The sequence below is a fragment of the Eschrichtius robustus genome, chromosome 3, assembly GCF_028021215.1.
Source record: "Eschrichtius robustus isolate mEscRob2 chromosome 3, mEscRob2.pri, whole genome shotgun sequence".
Taxonomy (NCBI): domain Eukaryota; kingdom Metazoa; phylum Chordata; class Mammalia; order Artiodactyla; family Eschrichtiidae; genus Eschrichtius; species Eschrichtius robustus.
The window spans coordinates 43,763,630-43,790,570 of record NC_090826.1 but is presented as its reverse complement, the minus strand read 5'-3'; the positions used below and the strand labels follow the sequence as shown (position 1 = coordinate 43,790,570).

The 26,941-nt window shown below is 37.7% G+C and overlaps 1 protein-coding gene across 1 annotated transcript; it reads right to left on the bottom strand.

Moving 5' to 3' along the window:
• Positions 1 to 243: 243 nt before the first annotated feature.
• Positions 244 to 26,867, bottom strand: BTF3L4 (basic transcription factor 3 like 4). Its single transcript, XM_068539867.1, has 6 exons — positions 26,771 to 26,867; positions 23,466 to 23,532; positions 19,786 to 19,899; positions 2,184 to 2,385; positions 1,259 to 1,318; positions 244 to 700 (listed from the first exon to the last, which is right to left on the bottom strand). Exons 2-6 carry the CDS (start codon positions 23,517 to 23,519, stop codon positions 654 to 656), a joined length of 477 nt encoding a protein of 158 aa, XP_068395968.1. The 5' UTR covers positions 23,520 to 23,532; positions 26,771 to 26,867; the 3' UTR covers positions 244 to 653.
• Positions 26,868 to 26,941: the final 74 nt, after the last annotated feature.

Genomic DNA, 26,941 nt, shown 5'->3' with positions numbered 1-26,941 from the left:
CTCTGGGTCTAACTAGGTAAGTGAATCTAAGGCAACTGCACCAAAGATATGCTACCCATTATGCCAGCATGAAGCTGGTGACAAAAATCTCAAGACATTTTAAACCCAGAAAAATGTACGAGAAATATGTTAACGAAGCAAATTAAAGCCAAACCTCCAAGGGTAAAATCTCCTCAGATTTGAAATCCAAGATACTCACTTTTCATTAATTCTGTGCATCGTTAGAAAAAATAAAAAGTAACAAATGTAAAGATTTGTTTTATTTCTACTGGGGTAAGGAGGAGGATAAATAAAACTGTTTTCCAATTTGCTCTCCACTGTATACACACATACCCACACGCATACATACACATACACACACTAAAAATACCCCAACAAAAAACAAAACAAAAAACCCAAGAATCAAAACCCAGAACACCCTCAAACTGCACCAACACTTCGTATTTTGACCAAAAGAATAGATCCTGGGAGGAAGTGCAAAATGCAAAATCAAATGATCGAAAAATGCTGAACAAACAGCATTATTAATATACAAAATATTTATATTACTGAACTAGTAACAGCTGATGTTCTCCGTGTCTGTAAAACTTTGGAACCACATAGCTGATCTGTTAAATCTAGTCCATGCCAGCTTCCAAAAACCAGAAAAAATTTTAGTTAGCTTCATTCTTTGATGCCTCATCAAAATTTTCTACGAGATCTGAAAAAAAAAGTAAATAAGTTAAAGATACAAAAAAAGACAAAGAGGTAAATGCAATTCCTAACTTCTAGCCTAACAAAAACAAAATTGTTGCTACTAGAATTAGCCTGAAAACATATGAAAACATATAAGAGGCAGAAATGAATTGGTGGCATTTCATTAATAATGCTTCATTTATCTGCTTAAAACAGAAACCCTAAGGAAATGTTAGTCTTCTTTTGCCTATGCAAACTACTAAGGTGAATAGCATTTTCATATGTCAATCATAATTCCTACAGAAATGTTGTAACAATAACTATGCAAATTTATAATCACAATGATTCCAATTTAATAAAGGCAGATTCCAATTTAATAAATGCAGCAGAGCTTTGTGTGACAATTTCTAAGTTCTGAACGGGAGGGCTTTTATCCTGTTTCATTAGATCGTATACACATCGTTGTGAATCCATTTACATTCACAAGCTCACCATTAACAAAAAACTGAAAAATGATCATGCAATGAATTAAATGAGATAAACAGGACGCTAAAAATCTTAAAACTAAAGAAATGTCACCTACCTGGAACATCATCATCCTCCTCATCAATGTCTTCTGGTTTTGGTGTTTTGCTATCCAACACTACAAACAGTTTATTTTAAAATTAGCCATTGAGAACAAAGACCTTTACCAAACACTTGTAATGTTTATCCTTTTTTCCTGTCTACATAGTTCTAGAAACAAATCTTACATAGTTGTTCAGAAAAAGCTAAATATTGCCTAATCTAAATGCCATATTTTTTTTCTTGATACTAAAATTAATAAAAGTTTAACTTCATTAGATATACACTAATTACAGTTGGCAATTTCAATGGGTAGCGAAGGTAAAACTTACATGCAACGTGGAATAATTTAGGTGAGTTTAAATAAAGACATTATAGTTAATTAATTCTCCAAATTCCATATTCTCCAAATAAAAAATCAACATTCAAGATTTTTTCCATCTCTTTTGGTGTAAAACTATCTAGCTTTGTAGTATTAGCACTGAACTAATAGGCTTTGATTTTTTAGGGATGACAAGACACATTTGAAATCAGAAGTATCTTGGACACTCAGAACTTATGGTCGCTGCATCTATAGTACAATCAACAATATTAAATGAAAATATAGTTCTGTGATGACACTATCTTCTTCTTGTCATTAGTCAGAAGTGAATACCAAATCAACTGTTTATAAAATGTGGCCTGTAGATCCTGGCACTTTCCTTTTAGGTAATTACCTCCCAACACTCTATATTACTACCAAAATGTATCTGAATATTCTACATGCTACACTGCATAATTATTAAAGGAACAAACTCAAAAATTTATGAAGCATACAAGTAATATTATAAAAAGTAAAATTTATGTACAGGCAAATCCTTCTAGCATAAAATGGACACCTTTTAAATCATTAGGTTCTTTAAGTAAGGTGAGGAGGGAAAGAGGTACTAAATTGAAATACCTACCCTGCCGAGGGAACTGTTCAGCTAACTTCCTAAGACTTGTTAAGCTGTCAGCACCAAGCTGACTTAATATTCCAGGAAGCATTTCTGTGATTGGTTTGGCTTCTGCATGTCCAGTAATCGCAAAGGTGTTAGCAGAAAGGGAAGCTTGGACTTTGGGATTGTTGAAATGAATAACTGTCCCATCATCTTTAATCATGTTCACCTGTGTGATCACAGAAAAAAATGTATTTCACATATTTGGTACAACTTTAAAAATGTTTAAAAAAACATTTTATCCAATTACTGTTTTTTACTTGGTAGTTAGTTATGCAATCCCAATGTAGTAATTATGTAAGCCGTGGATTTGGGTGGAAAAAGACCCTAGTGACAAAGTAAAATAATGTACATGGCATAAACTACTAGGATGGTCAAGAAATAGTCATTTTATTATAGAATCTAAATTTATTATTATTATTATTATTATTACTGGCCACGCCACACGGCTTGTGGGATCTTAGGTCCCCGACCAGGGATCAAACCTAGGCACATGGCAGTGAAAGCGCTGAGTCCTAACCACTGGACCAGGGAATTCCCTAGAATCTAGATTTTAAATTCAAAGATTTCTACTGCGAGGAAGAAGTTCATGCCCACATTTTTAAAATATGGAGTTATCAGCCACGAATTGGCTTCATAATGAAATTACCCATTATCTTACTCAATTTATACTGGCAAACTAAATCAATAGATACTATTGTATCTGTACAATAGTCAGCATCTTACTTATGGGACAGGTTGTAAGGGGGTAATAGTGTATGGTAAAAATAACCACTGAAAACCCATAAAGAACACTCAGAAGTTTAATCAATCAGGTGTTTCATTCCTTTGAATACTTAGTAAATTTACAAAAGTTTCAACTTGTTCTCTTCATGTCTTTCTTTGTAGAGGATTTTGTCAGTTTCTCTGATTTTTAAGTGTAGCTTCTCAATAACCTTCAAAAACCCTTGTAAATGACAAGGAAGTTCTCCCACCCAGTTGCCTGGCCATCTGAACATGTATCAATTACTAGACCTTTAAAACCATCCTCACATTCTCTCTATAGCTTTCACCAATATGAACTGACTGTTTCAGATTTAATTTCATTCATTGCCTGGGACTCACTGAAAAGGAAGGGTGAATGTGCGTGCACTATGTAAAATGTTATTTTTCTCTCTCACTCTTTCTGTGTTTTAGTAGAGTTGTATTTGCATAAAAGTTAAATGTGTAAATAATGTGATTCCACTATGTAGTTGATTTCACTGGGTAAGTTACCTTGGTGGTAACATGCTTATTATATAAAAAGGTTACAAAAGTTAACTCTTGGCTACTATAGAAGCATTTCATGATCCATCCAAAAACTGCCCTTGTCACAATCAAGCAGAGATGCTGAGTGTTCTCCATGGTCAGGGCAAGTGGGCTTTTCTTCCTCAGAGGTGATCACCACCACTGATAGACAGCACCAGAAAGGAAGGGGAAGAAAGGGGCTTCTAAATTTCAGGCAAGACCTGGAACACAGAGAAAATAAAGGCAAATCCCCTAGAAAATTGTAACTAAACCCCACAAATATTACACAGAGTAAGCATTCAATCTAGCTGTCCTGAACAAAAATCATCACGAGTTAAAAATAATCTATATTAACTTTAGAAAAAGATAAACTATGTACTTCTGAAGATAATTACTGTTTAAGTAGAAAAGTTAAATGGAAAAATGGCTGAAAATATAGGAGAGGAATGGCTTGAGAAGGCATTGGCATAGTAGATATGAAATGGGATGCTGCTCTGGATCTATCCTGGAATCACATAATTTTAATATGGGAAAAGAATAAAGATATGGTAGGACTATATTTTCCAAATCAAGACCAAATCACTTAATTTAATAAAGGATTTCTACAATACTTCCAGGTGTGAAAAGAGCCTCAAACATTGTAATATGAGATATTTTTTATTTACAAACATTGAAGTCACAAGAGATTTGAAATCAGTATTGTTCCAAAAAAGTCAGGCCATATATTTGTTGAATTTAGAGGTCTTCTAGTTCAAATCTCTTGTTAAAGAAATAAATACTAAAGACAAGAGCTCTTGGTTAAGCAACATACCCAAGGACAAATAGCTGGTTATGTGCAAACCCAGAACTTGAACCTGGATTTCCCAACTTTGTTTAGTTTCCTTCCTATGATGTCATTCTCATTCTTAAAACACTTATTTGTCTATAAAAATTCAATTCTGTGACACCATAAAAGCTTGTCAGAGAAATATTTATCTCAGAATGTAAGCTAAATAACAGCTGATATATGGATAATATATATCTTACTGGCAGCAAAATAAGAGGCTAACATGGGGCAAAAACCAATAAATAAATTCATGAATTCTCCTTCTGGTTCAACCTTCTTTTCCAAAGGCTAAATGTTAAGTCATATTTTACAGCCTGATGTAGGTCTTTGTAGTTTAAAATTTGTTTGAGTTTAGTGTGAAAAGCAATATGAATGCCATCCCAGACTGTGAAATACAAATAAATTTATTAATGGTTGTTTTAAATGGGGTTATATAAAAGATGTAGCTTCATGAACAGAAAGGTCCAGAAACGGGTGGAGAGTTTAATTTTAGAATAGAGAGAATGAAATACTGGAAGTTAAAAAGGCCAGAATATTTTATTTCTATCTCACATTCCTTCCCCTCTACTGAGCAAATGACATGGTTATATAAGGCTCCTTGATACAGGCTATTAGAACTATCAAAGGATTAATTGTTGGGCTGAGCAAGATAAGTTAGATACTTCCCAACTCTTTTAGAGGCAAAAGGAGGCATAAGGAATTTGCTAAATTCACAAAGCAAACTGTATGCATTTCCTATGAAGACTTCACTTCCCCCAGTGATTTTACTGCTGTTTGGTCTACATAAATCATACAATCTATATACATATAATATATAATAATAACAAGGAACAGACAAATAAACAAAGACTATTAAACTAGCTACTGCAACAGCACTCAGGTCCCTTTTTCAATCGATCAAGCACCCCATTTATGTCAGTGTTTTTTCCACTTAACAGGTAGCTGAGGTAAAGAATGCTACTTGAGTTATGGAGGAAGAGGCATTTAAAAATATTCTAATTTTTTATCTTTGGCTGCGTTGGGTCTTCATTGCCACGCGAGCTTTCTCTAGTTGTGGTGAGCGGGGGCTACTCTTCGTTGCAGAGCACGGGCTCTAGGCACATGGGCTTCAGTAGTTGTGGCTCAAGGGCTCTAGACTCAGGCTCAGTAGTTGTGGCACACGGGCTTATTTGCTCCGCAGCATGTGGGATCTTCCTGGCCCAGGGCTCGAACCCGTATCCCCTGCATTGGCAGTCAGATTCTTAACCACTGCGCCACCAGGGAAGTCCCAAAGAGGCATTTTTTTGACCCCAGTCCAAAACTCCAGATGCCCTTGCTCTTATTTTTTGCTCTAATTAATACTGACATGTCTTGTAGTTACCAGAAAATACTTTGTCCTCTCATGCATAGTGCATTTACATATGCTGTTTTCACTGTTTAGAAGAACCCTTTCCTGCTTCTCCACATTGTAAGTTCCCATTTATCCAAGACTTGGGTCAGATGCTTCTTTCTCTGTGAAAACTTAAGGTGGTTTATTCACCTTCTGCACTTCATGGAAACTGATAGTATATAGAATTATCTAGTAGTATAATTGTGTTTGTAATCTTTGACCTTACTAGAAGGTGAACTCCTTGAGATCAGAGACCATTGCCTCACGAGATACAGTATCCCAATTGTCAGCACCTAATAGTCACTCAAATTTGCCGAATGGACACCTCCTATAAAACTTATTCTAAAATCATGGATGCTGTCAGATCTCACTTTCCCAAATGCTAGATGAGGGGTTATATCAAGGTTTAGAAATAGCACCAGTAGTGCCCCCAATGAAGACACCCAGAACCTCCTGGGCCGTATTTTTGGCCTGACTTTTCCTATTGTTCTGCCCTTTCAGAATCAGCCCAACTGCTCTATAGAATTGAGAGCTATTTTAAGTCATTCCGGGCAACTGCTGGGTGGCCCAATTATGCTATCAAAACCTTAGCAACCCCTACCCTTGCTGGCCTTTGAGTAGGGCACATATATTAACTATAGCAGCCTTCTAGCTGGTAAATCTGATGCTCGCTTTATTCCTACACAGCAATAAGTTTTCATGGCTATAAGGAGGCTTACAAAGTTATGATTGACTCCACAGCTCCTGCCAGTAACTAACTGCCCTCTGAGTTCAGAGAGGGGGTTTAAATTCTTATGCTATGTGATTTTTGTTTGTTTGTTTGTTTCCAAGTCCTCACTAGGCCAGTTAGCTGCAGTTCATAATTGACAGTTGTCTTAAATTCAAGTTTTATTGCTACTCCTTCCTGTATGTAGTGGCACTTAAATGTTTATTAGGAAATTAATCTTTTATTGCCTTCCTGCTATATTTTAACGGGGTGAAATAACAGACATTTTAAGAATAAGACACGTAAGTGTCTGGATTGTGTAAGGCTAAGGGATGTCAGATTTTGAGGATTATGGCCTTTGCACACACTCCCATAAGTCAGTATCTTTCACATTCAATCCTTTTAAACTCAGCACCTGCTTATATCTAAAGGCTAGTATGAAGCATAACCTATTACTACTGATATGAGTGAAAGCTAACAGACATCATTAGACTATATGATATGCTGGGATCATTTTCTCTTATGCTCTGGGGGCAGGAGTCTGATGAGATGGATTCTCTGTAGCTATGCTGTAGATAGCATAAAATGGCGTATCCTTTCTGAAAATCAATTTGGCAATATGGATGAAGAGTTCTAAAAATGTTCATGATCTTTCAGTCAGCAACTGTATTTCCAAGAATCTGTCTTAAGGAACTCAGAGAGGAAGATAAATATTTATGTATATAAAAGTCCAACATGTGAGTCTTTACTATCAAAGCATTATAATGCATAATAAATAAAGAAATATTAAATTATGGTATGTTCATACATTGGAATACATGTAGACATTTAGACTGACGATTAGGAAGAGTTTTTTAATGACATGAAACAATTTTTATAATATAATACTAGTTGGAAAAGGAAGGATCCCAAATTGTACATCTAACTGTAGTCTCAGATATATTAAATATATATGCATATAAAGATAGGAAAGAAATATAAGACTAATAGTAGTTATTTCTGGGTAGTAATGACTGAATGCGAATATCTTTTTCATATTTTCTGCATACCCTTAACTTTCTATGATGACAATGTATTTTTATAGTGGGGGGTGGTGGAAGCTATTTTAAAAACAAAAGATGTTCATCAATAAACAAATGGATAAAATGTGGTATTACCCATAGAATGGAATATTAGTCAGTTATAAAAGGAGTGAAGTTCTGATACATGCTAAACATGGATGAACCTTGAAAACATGCTAAGTGAAGTAAGCCAGACATGAAAGGACAAATATTACATGAGTCCACTTACATGAAACATCTACAACAGGCAAATCCACAGAGACAGAAAGTAGGTTAGAGATTATCAGAGGCTGGGGGAAAGGGGAATGGGGAGTTATTGCTTAATGGGTACAGAGTTTCTATTTGGGATCATGAAAAGTTTGGAAATAGATAATGGTGGTGGTTGCATAACATTGTGAGTGTAATTAATGCCACTGAATTGTACACTTAAAATTGGTTAAAACGGGAATCTAATTCTGGTGCTCTCTGGTGGATCAATGAGTCTGAACTTTTAAAAGCAACCTATATGGTTCTGAAAAAAAGTGGTCCCAAGACCAATTTTGAGAACTATTAATGGAACAAATAAAGAATGCTAGTGACAAAATTTTGAGAAAATAATAGTTTTAGTGGGATGGAAAACAAAAGGAGACAGCAGAGGAAATAAGGATACAATGAAGTAGGAGAAAGGACAAGAAGCAAAGCATAGAATTTTAAGGAAAGTCTTGGCAAATGCTGCAGAGTATCAGTGAAATGATGATGGAGAGGAAGCAGAATAACAGGTGAAATCATCTCTAAAAGAAAGAAGGGGAGGGACTGCCCTGGTGGTCCAGTGGTAAAGAATCTGCCTTCCAACGCAGGGGACATGGGTTCGATCCCTGGTTGGGGAACTAAGATTCCACATGCCGAGGGCAACTAAGCCCGCATGCCACAACTACGGAGCCTGTGTACCACAAACTACAGAGCCCAGGCGCTCTGGAGCCCATGCGCCACAACTATAGAGTCCACACACCACAATTAGAGAGAGAAAACCCACACACTACAACTAGAGAGAAGCCCGTGAGCCGCAATGAAGATCCCACATGCTGCAACAAAGACCCAATGCAGCCAAAAATAAAAGACAAATAAATAAATATTAAAAAAAAGAGAATTCTAGGGAAAAAAAAAGAAAGAAGGGGAAATTGAGAACTGAGAGAGGCCAAGATGGCGGAGTAGAAAGACCCCTAAGCTCATCTCCTCTCACAAGCAACATCACAACTAACTACAGAACAACCATTGATAAAAAAGACTGGAACCCACCAGAAAAGATCTTCTGTAACTAAAGACATAAAGAAGGAACCACAACGAGACATGTAGGAGGGGCACACTTGAGATATAATCAAATCCCGTACCCCCTGGGTGGGCGACTGGAGAGTAATTATATTACAGAGGTTCTCCTACAGGAGTGAGAGTTCTGAGCCCCACATTGGGCCCCCCGGCCCAGGGGTCCGGTACCAGGAAGAAGAGCCCCCAGACTATTTGGCTTTGAAGGCCAGCGGGGCTTTATTGCAGGAGCTCCACAGGACTGGGGGGAACAGAGACTTCACTCTTAAAAGGTGCACACAAAATCTCATGTGCATCACGACTAAGGGCAAAAGCAGTAATCTGATAGGCGCCTGCGTCAGACCAACCTGCTGGTCTGAGATAGTCTCCTGGGTAGGCAGGGTAGGGGTTGGGGAACAGCTATGGCTCACCCTGGGGACACAGACACTGGTAGTGGGCATATCAGGGAGCATTCATCTGCATGAGCTCTCCTGGAGGCTGACATCTTGGCATCAAGACCTGGCCCCACCCAACAGCCTGTAGGCTCCAGGGTTGGGAGGCCTCAGGCCAAACAACTAACTAGGCATGAACACAGCCCCGTCCACCAGCAGACACGCTGCCTAAAGACTTCCTAAGCCCACAGCCACCTCTAGACATGTCCCTGCCCACCAGAGGGCCAAGACCCCACTCCACGCACAAGTGGGCAGGCACTGGCCCCTCCTGCCAGGAAGCCTGCATAAGCCTCTAGACCAGCCTCGCCCACCTGTGGGCAGACACCAGAAGCAAGAACACTACAATTCTGCAGCCTGCAGACCAAGTCTGCAAACACAGGCCAGATACTACCCTGGGACCAGCTGGCCTCTGGCCCTTGGGTGATGAGAGGAGAGTGCACTGCTGGGACGCACATGACATCTCCTACAGAGGGCCACTTCTCCAAAGTCGAGAAACATAATTAACCTACTACATACATAAAAACACAAATAGCAATTTAGATAAAATGAGACATCAGAGGAATATGTTTCAGACAATGAAGAACTGATGTAAAATTCCAGAAGAACTAAGCGATGTAAAATCCCAGAAGAACTAAGTGACGTGGAGATAAGCAATCTACCCAAAAAAAGAGTTCAGAGTAATGGTTGTAAAAATGATCAAAGAACTCAGGAGGAGAAGGGATGCACAAAGCGAGAAATGAGAAGTTTTTAATAAAGAATTAGAAAATATAAAGAACCACCAAACAGAATCGAAGAATACAATAACTGAAATGAAAACACACTAGAAGAAATCAATAGCAGACTAAATGAGGCAGGGGAATGGATCAGTGAGTTGGAAGACAGACTAGGGGAAATCACTGCCACTGAACAGAAAAAAGAATGAGAAGAAATGAAGACAGTTTAAGAGATCTCTGGGACAACATTAAGTACACTAATAATAAGATTATAGGGGTCCCAGAAGGAGAAGAGAGAAAGAAAGGTCCTGACAAAATATCTGAAGAGATAATAGCTGAAACCTTCCCTAACCTGGGAAAGGAAAGTCACCCGAGTCCAGGAAGTACAGACAGTCCCATACAGGATTAACCAGAGAGGAACAGACTAAGACATATTGTAATCAAAATGACAAAAATTAAAGATGAAGAGAGAGTATTAAAAGCAACAAGAGGGAACTTCCCTGGTGGTGCAGTGGTTAAGAATCCGCCTGCCAATGCAGGGCACACGGGTTCAAGCCCTGTTCTGGGAAGATCCTACATGCCACAGAGCAACAAAGCCCATGTGCCACAACTACTGAGGCTGCACTCTAGAGCCCATGAGCCACAACTACTGAAGCCTGCGCGCCTAGAGCCTGTGCTCCACAACAAGAGAAGCCACCATACTGAGAAGCCCGCACCACAACGAAGAGTAGCCCCCACTCACTGTGACTAGAGAAAGCCCGCAGGCAGCAACAAAGACCCAACACAGCCAAAAATAAATAAATAAATAAATTTATATATATATATATATATAAATAAAGCAACAAGAGAATAGCATCAAATAACATACGAGGGAACTCCCATAAGGCTATCAGCTGAATTTTTGGAAGAAACTCTGCATGCCAGAAGGGAGAGATGATATACTCAAAACAATGAAAGGGAAATACCTACAACCAAGAATACTCTACTCAGCAAGGCTCTCGAGTTTCAGATGTGATGGAGAAATCAAAAGCTTTACAGACAAGCAAAAGCTAAAAGAATTCAGCACCACCAAACCAGCTTTAAAACAAATGTTGAAGGAACTTCTCTATGCAGAGAAGAAAAGGTCACAACTAGAAACAAGAAAATTACAAAATGGAAAAGCTTGCTGGTAAAGGCAAACATACAATAAAGCACGATATCATCCACACACAAAGCCAGTAGGGAGTTCAAAAGACAAAAGTAGTAAAATCATCTGTATATACAATAAGCAGTTAAGGGATACACAAAAAATTAGATATAAAATATAATACCAAAAACAGCAATCATGAGCGTAGGAGAATACAAATGCAGGGCATCTAAAATGCATTTGAAATTAAGAGATGAGCAACTTAAAACAAGCACGCATATACAGACTGTTATACAAAAAGCTCATGGTAACCATAAAACAAAAATCTATAAAAGATATACACACAAAAAAGAAAAAGGAATCCAAGCATAACACTAAAGACAGCCATCAAATCACAAGAGAAGAGAACAAAAGAAGGGGAAGAAAAGACCTGCAAAAACAAATCCAAAACAATTAACAAAATGGCAATAGGAATATGCATATTGATAATTACCTTAAATGTAAACAGACTGAATGCTCCAACCAAAAGACACAGACTGGCTGAATGAATACAAAAATAGGACCCATATATACGCTGCCTACAAGAGACTCCCTTCAGATCAAGAGACCCATACAGACTGAAAGTGAGGTACTCCACACCAATGAAAATCAAAAGAAAGCTGAAGTAGCAATACTTATGTCAGACAAAATAGACTCTAAAATAAAGACTGTTACAAGAGACAAGAAGGACACTACATAACAATCAAAGGATCAATCCAAGAAGATATAACAATTGTAAACATATATGTACCCAACGTAAGAGCACCTCAATATACAAGGCAAACGTTAACAGACATAAAAGAGAAACCGACAGTAACACAGTAATAGTAGGGGACTTTAACAACCCACTTACATCAATGGACAGATCATCCAGACAGAAAGTCAATAAGGAAACACAGGCCTTAAGTGACACATTAGAGCAGATGGACTTAACTGATATTTATAGAGCATTCCATCTGAAAGCAGCAGAATACACATTCTTTTCAAGTGTACATGGAACATCCTCCAGGACAGATCACATGCTGGGCTACAAAGCAAGCCTCGGTAAATTTAAGAAAACTGAAATCATATCAAGCATCTTTTCCAACCACAACAGTATGAGGTTAGAAATCAACTACAAGGAAAAAAACTGCAAAAAACACAAACACATGGCGGCTAAACAATATGCTACTAAACAATCAATGGATCCCTGAAGAAATCAAAGAGGAAATCAAAAAATACCTTGATACATGTGAAAACGAAAACATGACAATCCAAAACCTATGGGATGCAGCAAAAGCAGTTCTAAGGGGGAAGTTCATAGAGATACAAGCTAAGAGGGAAGTTCATAGAGATACAAGCTTACCTCAGGAAACAAGAAAAATCTCAAATAAATGACCTAACATTACACCTAAAGCAACTAGAGAAAGAAGAACAAACAAAACCCAAAGGCAGCAGAAGGAAAGAAATCATCAAGATCTAAGCAGAGATAAATGAAATAGAGACTAAGAAAACAATAAAAAACATCAATAAAACTAAAAGCTGGTTCTTTGAAAAGGTAAACAAAATTGACAAACCTTTAGCCATACTCAGCAAGAAAAAAAGGAAGAGGGCTCACATCAATAAAATCAGAAATGAAAAAGGAGAAGTTACAACCAATACCACAGAGATACAAAGGGCCATAAGAGGCAACAAGCAACTATATGCCAATAAAATGGACAACCTAGAAGAAATGGACAAATTCTTAGAAAGGTACAATCTCCCAAGACTGAACCAGGAAGAAATAGACAATATGAAGAGAACAATTACCAGTACTGAAATTGAATCAGTAATTTAAAAACTCCCAGTAAACAGAAGTCCAGGACCAGATGGCTTCACAGGTGAATTCTATCAAACATTTAGAGAAGAGTTAAAACATATCCTTCTGAAACTATTCCAAAAAACTGCATAGGAAGGAAAACTTCTGAACTCATTCTATGAGGCCACCATCACCTTGACACCAAAACCAGACAAAGACACCACAAAAAAAGGAAATTACAGGCCAATATCGCTATGATGAACCCAGATGCAAAAATCGTCAACAAAATACTAGCACCTGAATCCAACAATACATTAAAAGGATCATACACCATGATCAAGTAGGATTTATCCCAGGGATGAAAGGATTTTTCAGTATCCACAAATCAATCAGTGTGATACACCACATTAACAAATTGAGGAGTAAAAAGCATATGATCATCTCAATAGATGCCAAAAAAGCTTCTGATAAAATTCAACATCCATTTATGATGAAAACTCTCCAGAATGTGGGCATAGAGGGGACTTACCACAACATAATAAAGGCCACATATGACAAACCCACAGCTAACATCATACTCAATGGAGAAAAGCTGAAAGCATTTCCTCTAAGATCAGGAACAAGACAGGGATGCCCACTATCACCATTATTATTCAGCATAGTTTTGGAAGTCCTAGCCACAGCAATCAGAGAAGAAAAAGAAATAAAAAGAATCCAAATTGGAAAAGAAGTAGTAAAACTGTCACCGTTTTCAGATGACATGATACTATACATAGAAAATCCTAAACATGCCACCAAAAAATTACTAGAGCTCATCAATGAATTTGGTAAAGTTGCAGAATACAAAATTAATGCACAGAAATCTGCTGTATTTCTATACACTAACAACAAAATAGCAGAAAGAGAAATTAAGGAAACAATCCCACTTACCTTTGTATCAAAAAGAATAAAATACCTAGGAATAGAGACCTCCCTAGGGAGGCAAAAGACTTGTACTCCGAAAATTATTAAGACGCTGATGAAAGAAATTGAAGACGACAAAAAACAGATAGAAAGACATACCATGTTCTTGGATTGGAAGAATCATAATTGTTAAAATGACCATACCACCCAAGGCAATCTACAGATTCAATGCAATCTCTATCAAATTACCAATAGCATTTTTCATGGAACTGGAACAAAAAATTTTAAAATTCGTGTGGAAACACAAAAGATCCTGAAAAGCCAACACGATCTTGAGAAAGAAGAATGGAGCTGGAGGAATCATGCGCCTTGATTTCAGACTATATTACAAAGCTACAGCAATAAAACAGTAGGATACTGGCATGAAAACAGACACATAGATCAATGGAACAGAACAGAAAGCCCAGAAATAAAGACACGCATTTATGGTCAATTAATCTATGACAAAGGAGGCAAGATACAACGGAGAAAAGACAGTCTCTTCAATACCTGGTGCATGGAAAACTGGACAGCTACATGTAAAAGAATGAAATAAAAACATTCTCTAACACCATATATAAAAATAAACTCAAAATGGATTAAAGACCTAAATGTAAGACCAAATACTATAAAACTCTTAGAGGAAAACAGAGGCAGAACAGTCCTTGTTATTTTTTTTTTTTTGGCCATGCCACGCGGCTTGCGGGATCTTAGTTCCCCGACCAGGGATTGAAACTGTGCCCCTGCAGTGGAAGCACAAAGTCCTAACCACTGGACCACCAGGGAAGTCCCATATATACTTCAATTTTAAAAAACAGTTAAAAAAAAAAAAAAAGATCTGGGACTTCCCTGGTGGTGCAGTGTTTAAGAATCCACCTGCCAATGCAGGGGACATGGGTCCGATTCCTGGTCTGGGAAGATCCCACAAGCTGCAGAGCAACTAAGCCTGTGCGCCACAACTACTAAGCCTGTGCTCTAGATCCTGCGAGCCATAACTACTGAAGCCCATGCGCCTGGAGCCCGTGCTGTGCAACAAGAGAAGTCACCGTACTGAGAAGTCCGCACACCACAATGAAGAAGAGCCCCTGCTCGCTGCAACTAGAGAAAGCCCACGTGCAGCAACGAAGACCCAACGCAGCCAAAAATTAAAAAAAAGCTCTGCACATAGGGAAAAAAAGGGCAAATTTTATGTTATGTTTATTTTACCACACACACAAAAAACAGGAAAAAAAAAAAACCCAAAAAAGCAGGATATTTAAAGAATGTAAGACTGCTGTGTAATAGTAAGTTGAATGGTACACAGTGTTTCTCTTTTACTCTCCTGTACTCAGAGCTGTACATCCATTGACACCTGAGGCCCTAGCTGGAGGAAGAAGGAACTGCAGTAAGGGTCAACAAATAACTTTAGGTTCTCCTTCTGTATAACTGGTTCAAGAAAAAATAAGAGCCAAGAAGAGGAAAATATAAACAGTAAAACTTACGTGTACAATTACAAAATTTCAATTCCCAGCCCTAAGCTTTCTCCTGAGTGCCGGCTCTCTATGGCTAACTTCTTGCAAAACAATTCCACCTAGAATAATCAGTATCGCTTAAACTTAACAGGCCCCAAACAAACTCATCATGGGAGTCAGCATGCTATAGACTATAAATGAAGAATAAACACAGTTCCTACTGTCAAGACTCTTACAATCTACTGCAAACAGACTACCTGGTTAATAAGTAATCACATCCTACAATATGAGGCTGTAATAATAAACACATTATAGCAGAGCAATTTAAGCTAAGGGCAGTGGAAGTACAGATAAAGTGCTGATGAATTATGCCTGGAAAGATAGGGAAGGTTTCATGGAGACAGAATCATACCTTAGTTAAGATAGAAGCTGTCCTCTGAATATAATAGTAAAACTCTGTGAAACAACTAGACCATCTGAACCAGAGAAGCAGATTTTTGGTGACATTTCTTACTAAATACATCTGATGAAATCAATTATCTCTGAGAAATGAAACAGATCCTACTTTTGATAGATGCATGTTATCATCAGGAGAAGAAAGGTGACAACACGGTCACTATAGTCAACTAGATTACCAAGTAAGAAGCACATCCAAATATCTTCAAATGTCATAGAACATAAAACATTTTCAGAAATTTAGTTCTGGATTATACTCTCAGAGTTCACATAGGAATTTCTTCCTAAAACCTGGTATTTACTTGGCTTTTTTGTATGAAACAGTCTCTGACACTCCCCTGCCCCTTTTTGACAGCTCTGGATTTCTCTGTCTTTGGTAACAGGTAAAAGAAATCTACATATGATTGAATTTATTACCCCAAATTAACAAACTAAGGAATACATACAAGACCAGAGAAGCCTCTCTTAATTCAAACAGTCCTTTAGTTTTCAAGTATTTGAAGAGGACATAAATTAAGCTTTAGGAGGGGAAAAAAATTACTGATACTGGCAGCCTAGAAAGTAAGATTAAAATTTTACTTGGCAAAAGTGCATTCAATAAGTTTTTGAAACCCAACTCTGATCTCTCTGTTCCAACCCACCAAACCAAGTACTTTCTATTGGTTTGATGTTTTGAAGGTCAAAGTACAGAAAACATAGTAATATTATTTTTGCTTTACAACAATGGTAATGGTATCTTCTCTTTTCAAATGTTTTTATCTGCTTTCCTTAAACTGCCAAAACCCAAAAAGATAGTATCTTCCAGAGTTCAGCACTTTGAAAAAAGCTGAAAACATCCCAAGTTAAAAATAACGAAATTGTAAAATAATTGTTTCTTCTATTCGAAGACGTATATATTTTTTCATATCTTAATGTTTCTGAAAACTGCACACGTTTTCATGTATACATTTAATATAGTAGTTTCTTTTTTCCTCCAAGAAGCTGTTTTTAAACCAAGCGTGTGCCATAATTTTCTTAAAAAAAAAAAATGAAAAAAAATCTGCTTTAATTATAGTAACACAAAACATAATGTTTGAGGCAAGCCAGATTATACAGTACACTAGATATGCCTAAACAAAATTATTTTAGATCTGCAAAGTGTTATATAAAGTACAAATATCTTGGTTCTCAAAAAATCAATTTTAGAAAGAGGGAAAGGAAGAAAGCAAACCTTCCCATTTTAGTTTCAAACATTCAGAATGTTACAGCTGTTACCTTACAGTGTTAATTTTCTTTATGCATATTTTCTCTGTACAACTAGTCTGTGAGGGTTGGAAGACATCACACACACACACACACACGGGGGTGGGAGTGCAACAAGAGCATGTACATGCCTATTATGTACCATTAATTTTCTGTGTGACGTTTTGGAGATATGTGTCCCCAAACAGAACTGCACTGGCAATACCAACAAAAAAGAATTAATAATATAGTTTAATACATGCTATAATAAAATTAAATACAGGGCATTATGGAGGCACATAGGAAAGGCGTCTAACCCTTCTTTGCATAAATGTGTATGTGTGCTACCAGGAAGGCTTCTGGGAGGAAATAACACCTACATTAATACCTGAAAAAGGAGAAAAAGCAATGTCCTTGGAAATACTGATGGGAATTTCTTTTATCTATAATGTTAAGTAATGAATTGTACATGGCAGGTGCTCAATACAGGATATAAGGCAGGTACTGTCCCTTTCTTAGGGGGGAGTTTGGAAGAATAGAGAGGAAGGAGGGGCAGGAGGAGAGGAAAAGGCCAATAGTGGGTATAAGAAAGTATAACTAAAAAGACCAAAGCAGGATAAATCAATGAATAAAATGAACTCTGGTTTTGACATACTTAGTTCAAACCTGGAATTCAGCACTTACTAGCTATGTGATCTTGGGCAGATACCTGACTCTCTAAGTCTCAGCTTTCTTATCTGTAACCAGTACAACCAACCATGAGACACTGTGAAGCTGAAATGGATAATACATATTTGTTTATCTGTCTAGCTGTCTAATTAGTTTCCCTACTAGATTTTAAGCTCTAAATGACAGAGACTATGAATAATATCTTATGAATCACTGCCTAGCAAAATGCTTGGCATACAGCACATGTGCACTACCATTAAAAACTTATTATGATAATTTCGACTACAAATAAACCATGACCTCAGCACACCATTATAACTAGTTTGATTATATTCTGAAGAGATCAAAGACTGATAACCGACTGGTTCTTTATTTCACTATAAAACACTAAAAGTTTTATTAATTATAAGAACCATAAAGTCTTCCAAATTTGAACAAAACCAAACATTTAGACAAGCATGCCCCTGGAAATATTATGCAGTTAAAATCTATACTTCAAGGAGGTGTAAATATAATCTTTTCCTCTCTCTAAAGAAGTGTTTTCAACCAAGGGTGATTTGCCCCCCCAGAGAACATCCAATAACGTCTGGAGACGTTTTTGGTTGTTGTAACTGGGGATCTAGTGGGTAGAGTCCAGGGATGTTGCCAAACATCCTACAATGCACACGATAGTTCCCACAGTAAAGAATTGTCTGGTTCAAAATGTCAACAGTGTTGAGGTGAGGAGGGGTGGGCATGGAGTCAGAGAGTAGAAAGGTAGGCAAAAATATAAGATTGCCTGAACACTTATAAGTAGGTTAGGTTTAACATTATCAGAATTCATGTCCATTATTATAACTTATTCTTTTTTTTTAATCAAGCTGTGATTTTTTTTTAAAACATCTTTCTTGGAGTATAATTGCTTTACAGTGTTGTGTTAGTTTCTGCTGTATAACAAAGTGAATCAGCTATACTATACATATATCCCCATATCCCCTCTCTCTTGCATCTCCCTCCCTCCCACCCTCCCTATCCCACCCCTCTAGGTGGTCACAGAGCACCGAGCTGATCTCCCTGTGCTATGCAGCTGTCAAGCTGTGATTTTTAAAGAGAGGCTTAGATTTGCTTTTTCTCAAATATACCCCAGATAGAGAATGATCTCTCTGAAAATTATTTTAGGTCAATGAAAATATATAAAAGCTTTCAATAGCTCAGAAAAAAAAAAAAGCATTTTAAATGCTTAATTTCAAGACTTGCAAATGAAGTTCTAATATTTATCAGAGTAAGAATGCACAGCCACATCAAGCTGAATGGAAAAAAGATACATGTGGCTTACATTTCCTACTATTTTATCAGTATATTGACTTTGAAAGTACAAAGCAGATTTAAACGATGTGTTCATTCATTCATATATGCATGGTTGAAGGAATATGTAGCACTTTGCCATTTCACTGCCTTTTTTTTGGGGTACTCTGCTATTTTTTTAATAGTAATCCCCATCACCACATTGTTTCTGATCTATGTTTCGCAGCACATGTCCATTAATAATCTACTAAAAATTGTGAGGTGGTGCCACACAAAGTAATGACATAATGAAATCTAACTGATGGCAGTGAAAATTTTAACATTGGTTACTATCAGAAATGGAATCATTAGGTAGCAGTAGGTCTAGATGGTAACAAATCACAAACAGTTGATGTTATTATAATTTTTCTTGAGTATCTTTTGAAATAACATCAATCTTTGGCTTCAGATTTGAGAAAAGTAGTATCATCAAAATATAATAAAATAATTTAAAAATTTAATGAATAATTTTTGAAAGAGGTCTAATAAGAAATCCAATTCATGTAAAGCTATTGCTAGAGCTTGGCTGAGGTAATGCTTTGAGAGACTGTGTATGGGAAAAAAGTCCACCCTACTGGAAGAAATCTTTGGGTTTCTTTATTTCTGTATCATTAGAAAAAAATCTTATTTTACATTAAAATTCAAGAGCGGTTCCATAATTTTGACATATATGCAAATACTTTGAGTCTGAAAAGTATAATGAATCCCTTAGCTGTCTACTAAAATCATTTTTTTGACAATCATCCAATTTATACAATAAGCAAATTCAATAGCTATAGTCCTTCAAAAAGACAATACCAGATTCATCTAAGCTGATATTTTACATTTGAAAGTGTGGATAATTATTTGTGAATGTGCTACTTGTCCACATGACAATTTACAAAGTGATCATACCTCTTCAATACCAGCTATATTATTCACAGCCAGTTTTTTCAGAGAACTCTGAAGTTTTTTGTCATCAGCTGTAGCTGTTCTATGTACCACCTTCTTCTTTCTGCGAGCTGTACCCTGAAAGATAACCAAACAGAAGTGTTAGCATGCCATGCATTTGACAACTGCAATCACTTGTCTTCCTCTACATAATATTCTAACTAATATTCTAACATAATATTCATAATATTCACTCAAGAAATTGCCAACTTAGACTTAATAGTGAGGTGGTGCCACACACAGTAATGACATAATGAAATCTAATGAATGATTAGATGATTAATAAGACTGCTCAGAGTTGTGACTGTCAGCCTAACCCAGATTTTTGAAGGTCAGTTTCTAGCCAATTTTTCTTATTCTTTTCAATATCCAGCGTTTATCATTTTAACACTGTGTTTCAAGAAAATATGTTTCTAATAAAAAAATTGTTTCTAATAAAAAATAATTTATAATTTCAAGATAATTTAGTGTGCTTTATATCAACTTTCAAACATAATAAGGAATGCTTTTTTTAACAGTGCCTACCACCCCCTGACAATAGTCTAAAGATATTCTGCAACTTTGGAGATTATGACATAATTAAGAGTCAAATGCCTATTATGTGAGTGTTCTAGAGTCCTAGAACCCAGGAATGAAAAAGATCAAGTTCTTACTTCAAGGAGCACACATTACAGTGTGAAGGAAAAGTCAATAAATATATAAACAAATTAGATCATTTCAAACAGGACAAGGGTATTAAGAAAAAAAATAACATAGTGACAAGAATATCAGATGGGGGTAAAGCATTACTTTATTACAATGTTCAGGGAAGGCCCCTCTGAAGAGGTGACGTATGAGCTGAGACCCATGGGAAGACCTAGGGGAAGAGTGATCCAAGCAGAATGAAACAAGAGTGAACCTTTTATTTCTAGAGAAAGCAGGCCAGTATGGCTAGAGCAGAGTAAACAATGGGAAAGGAGGAGGAAAATGAAATCAGAAAGATCGGTAAGGGCCAGATCATGTGGCCTAGAATCCCATGGGCGGGAGTTGGACTTTATTCCAATTGCAATAGGAAGCCATTGGAAGGTTTTAAGCATGAAAATGACCGGATCTGATTTGTGATTTTAAAAGATGACTGAGGTTGCTGTGGAAAATGAACTATAATGAGATCAATCAGGAAGTTACTGTAGCAGTCCTGATGAGAAATGAGGGTTGTGGCAGTGGAGATGGTGAGAGCTCAGACTTTCAGAAGAACCAACAGGACTTGCTGATGGACTGGATATGGGATATGAGGGAAAAAAGGAATCTACAATGATGTTTAGAATTTTGACCTGAGCAAATAGGTTGAAAATTATACTGTTTACTGAGATAGGAAAAGTTCATTTCTAAATGGATACTTTGAAACTCCAAATACATTTTTTCCATTGAAAAACTATTTAAAACAATGAATTAAATTCCTGAGCCAATTTAAAAAAATGTAACCTAAAGCAGGACTGAAACACTGCCAAGAGCAGTCTATATCTTGAGGGCTAAATCTTTCTGAGACCTGGCAGGAGTAAAGAAAAAGGAAAGGAGGTTTCAATCTCTGGGTAGCTCCTGCAGTATTACTCAGGCAATCAGGCTTATAGAGGGTAGGCAGGAGCCTCAGTCTCAGCAACTCTGGTGGGAGTAGAAGAGAGTCCTGTGGCTAGCAGCAGAGGTTGTAATGAAATCCAGTTAAAGGATGAACTAAGAGTGACTCTTTACATAGATGGCCATTTATTTATGATGTGTTCCTGACTCAGGGAGAGGTCAACTGCTTGCTGCATACAACTCAAATGATCCTCACGCACCTCAAAGTCAACATGCCTAAAAGCTTATCAGTCCACCAAACTACTCTTCTTATATTTCCTAAGTTTTGTAGCTCTAAAACCAGAAATTTGAAGGTCATCCCAGAATCCTCTCACCCCTTCATCCCCCATATTCTATTGGTCATTAAATTGTGTCATATCCAGTTCCTGAATTTGTGTCCCACATACTACAGCAGTAGCTTCTCGATTGTTCTCCTCTATGCCAAACTTGTTTTATTTCATTTTCCACAATGCTGGCAGCTACCTTTTAAAATGACTGTTATTTCCTTCTTAAAATTCTACAGCAGTTTACTGTTGCTCTTGCCTATAGGACAAAATCCTAATCTCCCTAGTATGGCATACAAAACTATGATCTAACCCTAAAGTACCTGGTTGTTTCATTTGCTACCATTCTTTACCCATTATTTACTCTAAACTCTAGCTATAACAAACTAAAGCAAGCCGTTCCATTAAGCACCATGCTATCTCAGCATCCTATGGGCCTTTGCATGTGTGAGAATGACAATACCCCCTTCACCCTACCCACTTATCCTTGCACCTGTTCTTGTTTATTCTTCAAATCTCAGCTCAGTGATGACGTCCTTATCTCTCCTAGGCAGGAGCACCTTGTACTTCATTTTAACATTTACTATTCTATAGTGGAATTGTGAGTATGTCTCTCTTCCAGGCTGAACTGTGTCAAGAGCAGGAAACCTTGACTTATTTATGTACTGTGTGCTTGGCCCAGAGTACATTCTCAATAAACCAGCTGAATGAATGTGGCAACTATCTGGTTTAAAATATATAATAGTGATGTGCTGCATCAAGCTCTTCAGGTATATTCTATGGTTCTTGAGTATTCCTAGTTTTTGCATTGGTACATTACACTTGCTGCTACAATGTGACTAGTACTTTGGTTATAGGAATGTGTTAATATGACTCCAGAGTCATATAACTGTATCACTATGAAAGGAGGAGAAAGCACTAGTTGTTTCTCCCCTTCTCCCTCTCCTGTCCCCATCCCCAGAAACTGTGGTTATCATCAAAGTAAATGACACAGTGGGGCTGCTGCATAGTGTCCTACCTACCCCCTCCCTAGGTCTGAGGTAAGTACTATTCATGCTTTTCCTTTTACAAAGATTGTATTGGGCAGAGATAAAGGTAGAATACTCTCCTTGAGCCTGAGGCTGGAGCTGAAGGGAATCAAAGATTTTCAGTGTTCAGAACTAGATCTTCCTTAGGCTTCAAAGTACATGGAAAAAGAATGCTTATGTTCATATTCACCAACATAGACAAATAGGTAGGAATTTGGGAGGAAAACCTAGCAATGAACAAATGTACCATCAACCTGAGCATCTCCCATTGTAAACCTAACTGAAGCAGTAGGGGCATCCAGTCAAGATAACCTTAATATCTGGGATGCCCTGAGGGTGAGTCTAACATAATAATAGCTGTCATTTATTAAGTGTTTAGTCTGTGCCAGACACCATTTTAGGTGTTTTAGAAATATTATTCTATCGTTAGAAGCATCTTATATAGGATCACTTTTGTTTTGCAGATGCGAAAATGGAAGCTTGACAAGGTTGGTTAACTTGTTCGTATCATATAACCACCAGATGTTAAGAAGACTCAAAGGTGCCTATTTCAATTGCACCATCAGAGAGAGAGATCTTCTAATTACCTATTTTAGATATAGACAAATTATTTTCAAATTGGAATGTGGTTTAATCTTGATTGTTTAAAAGATTTTAGATTTTCAATGACCACAAATCCAAAATAATGACACTATCTGGTAATAATACATTCTCCTATCAGTTTTTCTTATGCCACACTCACCTTGCCCCCTATCCGGACCTGAGCCTGAAGTTTGGCTAACTTTTCTTGATTCATGCTGTTGGTAAATCTAGGGGGGGAAAAATAAATTTGTTAACGTCACTGTTTTATTTACCAAAACAAAATAACTGTTTATACAACAGTACCTTCTGGTTCACTGAACCTGTAATATGCATCACCACCACAATCATATTGTCTATATTCTTAAAAATATTAATAACTTGTTCTAGCTTCATAAGCCAGACAGTAAAATATCCAAAATTAAATAATACCAAGAGGGAGCTGAATTTACAAACAGAAAATAGAATGGGATTCAAAGTTACCTATTCGAAGATCCCTCCTTAAAAGCATGATTCAGTACTTTGGCATTCAATAAAACCTAACCAATTATGAAATCTCTGCAAGCCAGTTTTTCCCCCAAAGATTTTTACAGCAGAGAGCTGTTACCAAATTAGCACAACCTTTAAGTAAACATTTTTCTCTCAAATCACATTCTGTATTTCTTTAAACCATAAATAGAAGACAAAAAAAAAAAAAAGAAAGAAAGAAAAAGGAGAAAAGAAAAGAAATCTGGACAAAGAAAAAAATACAATAGGCTGTGTAGCTGTCAAGATGTGAGGTAGTCACGTCCTCTATTCAAGGTCAGGTGGTATGTTAATAATAGGAAAAGAGAACCAGATTTTCAGACATTCAATGCTTCTGCAGCACTTTCCACGGAGGTCATTCTATACCATGCGCTAATATAATATAGTATGTCATACTTGTCAAGATATTCTTGCATATAAGGTAAAATGCCTCCTTGCACAATTTGACAAAAACCTATCTCTGCTACATTGATGCTAAATATTGTGGGGAGGAGGGGAAGAGGAGACTCTTAAAAATAAACTTTTAAAGGCTAATCTTGATTCTGAAAACTCTAAGACCATTATAAAGTCATGAATCCTACTCTGGTCAGTCCTTTCCTACTAAGGAAAAAAGTTCTTCAGTTTATAATGGGCCATAACATTCCACACTATGTAAACAAATAAAAGCCAATGTTAAAAGTCTTGTTTTACTTGTTCTTGAATCAACAGATCATTACTGAGATATGAGAGAGGGAATAAAGGATAAGGGTGTTGTCAAAACTTTTTGGCCGATTCTCTAAACTCTTTATAATCATCATTCAGATGAAAGAGCTACTGTTTTCTTCATTTCAGAGATGAAAGAGAATCAAAGACTACATAAGTACTAATCATTCTGTACTCTGACACTGTACTTAGGCACTAACCTGTATATCTCTCTGCTTTAAGGCCAAAGTCCAGTTCCTAAATAACATTTAGAATTTATAATTTCTCAGTCTTTACTCAGCACTGTATCACAGTGCTCAAGCAGCTAAAACACTCTTTCATAGGAGCGAGTGTGATTAGAGTACAAAATCAGGAGACTTAGGTGTGTGGCAATCTCAACTGCCATAGACTTAAATCTGCTGATGTAAATCCCAATCTCTACACTCAATATCTACAGAAAAGGACCAATATTCACTACTCTCAAAGGAATGTGGCCACGAAGGTGTAGTGAACTAACAAAGAGCCTAAGGAATTTTTTACAAAAAAAAGGGGATAAGTGAAAATATTAGAACCAGAGACAGGGTAAACCTTTTGGGACTCTTTAGCATTTTGAAGTAACAATCCCCAAGAGAAGAGATGGAAGCCAAAATAAAGTCCTGACTTGTTTGAAACAAAGCAACAAAATTAACTCTTTATATCAATGTGTAGACAAGAAAGAACAGAGTCCATTCCAGACAATCAGTATAACAGAAAACTTGTTCCCAAGGAGTATCTCAGAGAAAAAGCACTTCAGGGAGGTTGGAAGCTCAAGGTTGTTGGTAGGGGAGGAAGAAGAGTGGTCCTTTGTCTACTAGCAGGTTGGGGTGCATGGAATTCAAGTAGGAAATTAGATTGGACTCAGTCTATGAGAGAAGAGATTTCAAGCTCAGAATTTGGAATAGACCTCAAAGATCACCTGCTTTAACTCCCTATTCCTCAATCAACCTTCATTTTATTGTACCCATTATTTGTCTTGTACATGCGGCCATCTCAAATACTTGCAAGCAGCAGCAGGGTATAAATTATAAATAAATAAAAGTTCACCTCCCTCCCAATTTAATAGATTTGGAAATGAGGGCCCAGAAGGGAGAAGTCACTTCCTAGGCCCAAAAAGAAGAAGTAACTTTCTAAGGCCATATGATTAGTGAGTTCTTCCTTGGGGATCCTAGGATCTTTTAGCCCTTTCCTCAAGGATTCACAAAAAGATGCAAATAATGAGGTTATGATCAACATTTATTGAGTGCCTAAGTTACAAGCATCATGGTAGGCACTTTCACATACACCATGTTCGCAAAGAGATAAAATAATTTCAATCTTTAATCCTGACTTTTTATTTTGTGGGTTACTCTATCTAATAAGAGAGGCACAGGCTTTGGAATCAGAAGGATCAAGTTTCCACCACTTAGGGCTTCAGAACGGTATTTTACTTCTCTGAATTTCTATCCCTTCCGTATTAGGAAAAGTGTAACACCACATACTTCACAGAGTTGTTTTAAGAGTTAAAGATTAAGGTATCAAGCACAGGGTATGGCTCACAGCAGATACTCAAAAACTGGTAACTACTGTTACCATTCCCTAAGGGACAGATCTGGTAGAGTGAAAGAACGTGGGAACGGAAATTGAAACCTCATTCACGAGCTGTGTAACACTGCCCGTCGGTCAATCATCAACTTCCTGACAGCCTACTATGCATCAGGCAGTGTGATGGGGCTATAAAGATGGGCAAGGCAATGTCTCAGAGAGGGTGGCAGACTTTAAACAAACATTGCCATTACGAGGTGAAGAGCGCTGCAACGGAATTCGGTCTCCAGCGCTCGGGAGCGGAGGCTGCTAGCCTCAGTTTCCCTATCTGTCTAGTGGGAGGATCAAACGAGATGACAGCAGATAGGCTGTATAAAGCTCACAGCATTATTGTTGTGAATAATGAAGAATAACAGGACAGAGGCGGGGGACCACCTGCCTCCTGGGACTGGATCTGGGCGGCAACAGCGCAGGCCCGCTCGCCCACAGAAAGCGGTGGTGCTGGGGACCTTTCCTCAGGTGCCGACCCCCAGCTGCGCCGCCGGTAACCGACAGGCCAAGCCAGCCGCCTCCGCCCCCACTCGGCGCGCCACAGCGGAAGTGGCAGCCCCAGCAGTTGGCGGGTGTCGGCAGAAAAGGGTGGGGGGAGACCGTGCGCAGCGGCCTAAGGCCGTGGAGTGGCGGGACCGCCGGGGGTCTCACCTGAAGCAAGGAGGGTCCTCCAACACCAGCACGCGGCAAGAGCAAGATGGCTGCCTCAGTCGAGACAGAGAAAGACGAAGGCGGCCGCGGCGGCGGGAGTCGGTCCCACGTGACACATCCGGCCCCGCCTCTCTCTCACCAGAGCAGCCTATCCCGGGAGCCCATATACGA

Bases quoted from the DNA above. Each gene is read 5' to 3' on its own strand.
- BTF3L4 (XM_068539867.1), bottom strand. From the start codon at position 23,519: ATGAATCAAGAAAAGTTAGCCAAACTTCAGGCTCAGGTCCGGATAGGG. The intron at 2,386-19,785 runs GTATGATCACTT...GTGATCACACAG, and splicing joins ATATAGCTGGTATTGAAGAG to GTGAACATGATTAAAGATGA. The intron at 701-1,258 runs GTAGGTGACATT...TTTTTTTTTCAG, and splicing joins GGAGGATGATGATGTTCCAG to ATCTCGTAGAAAATTTTGAT.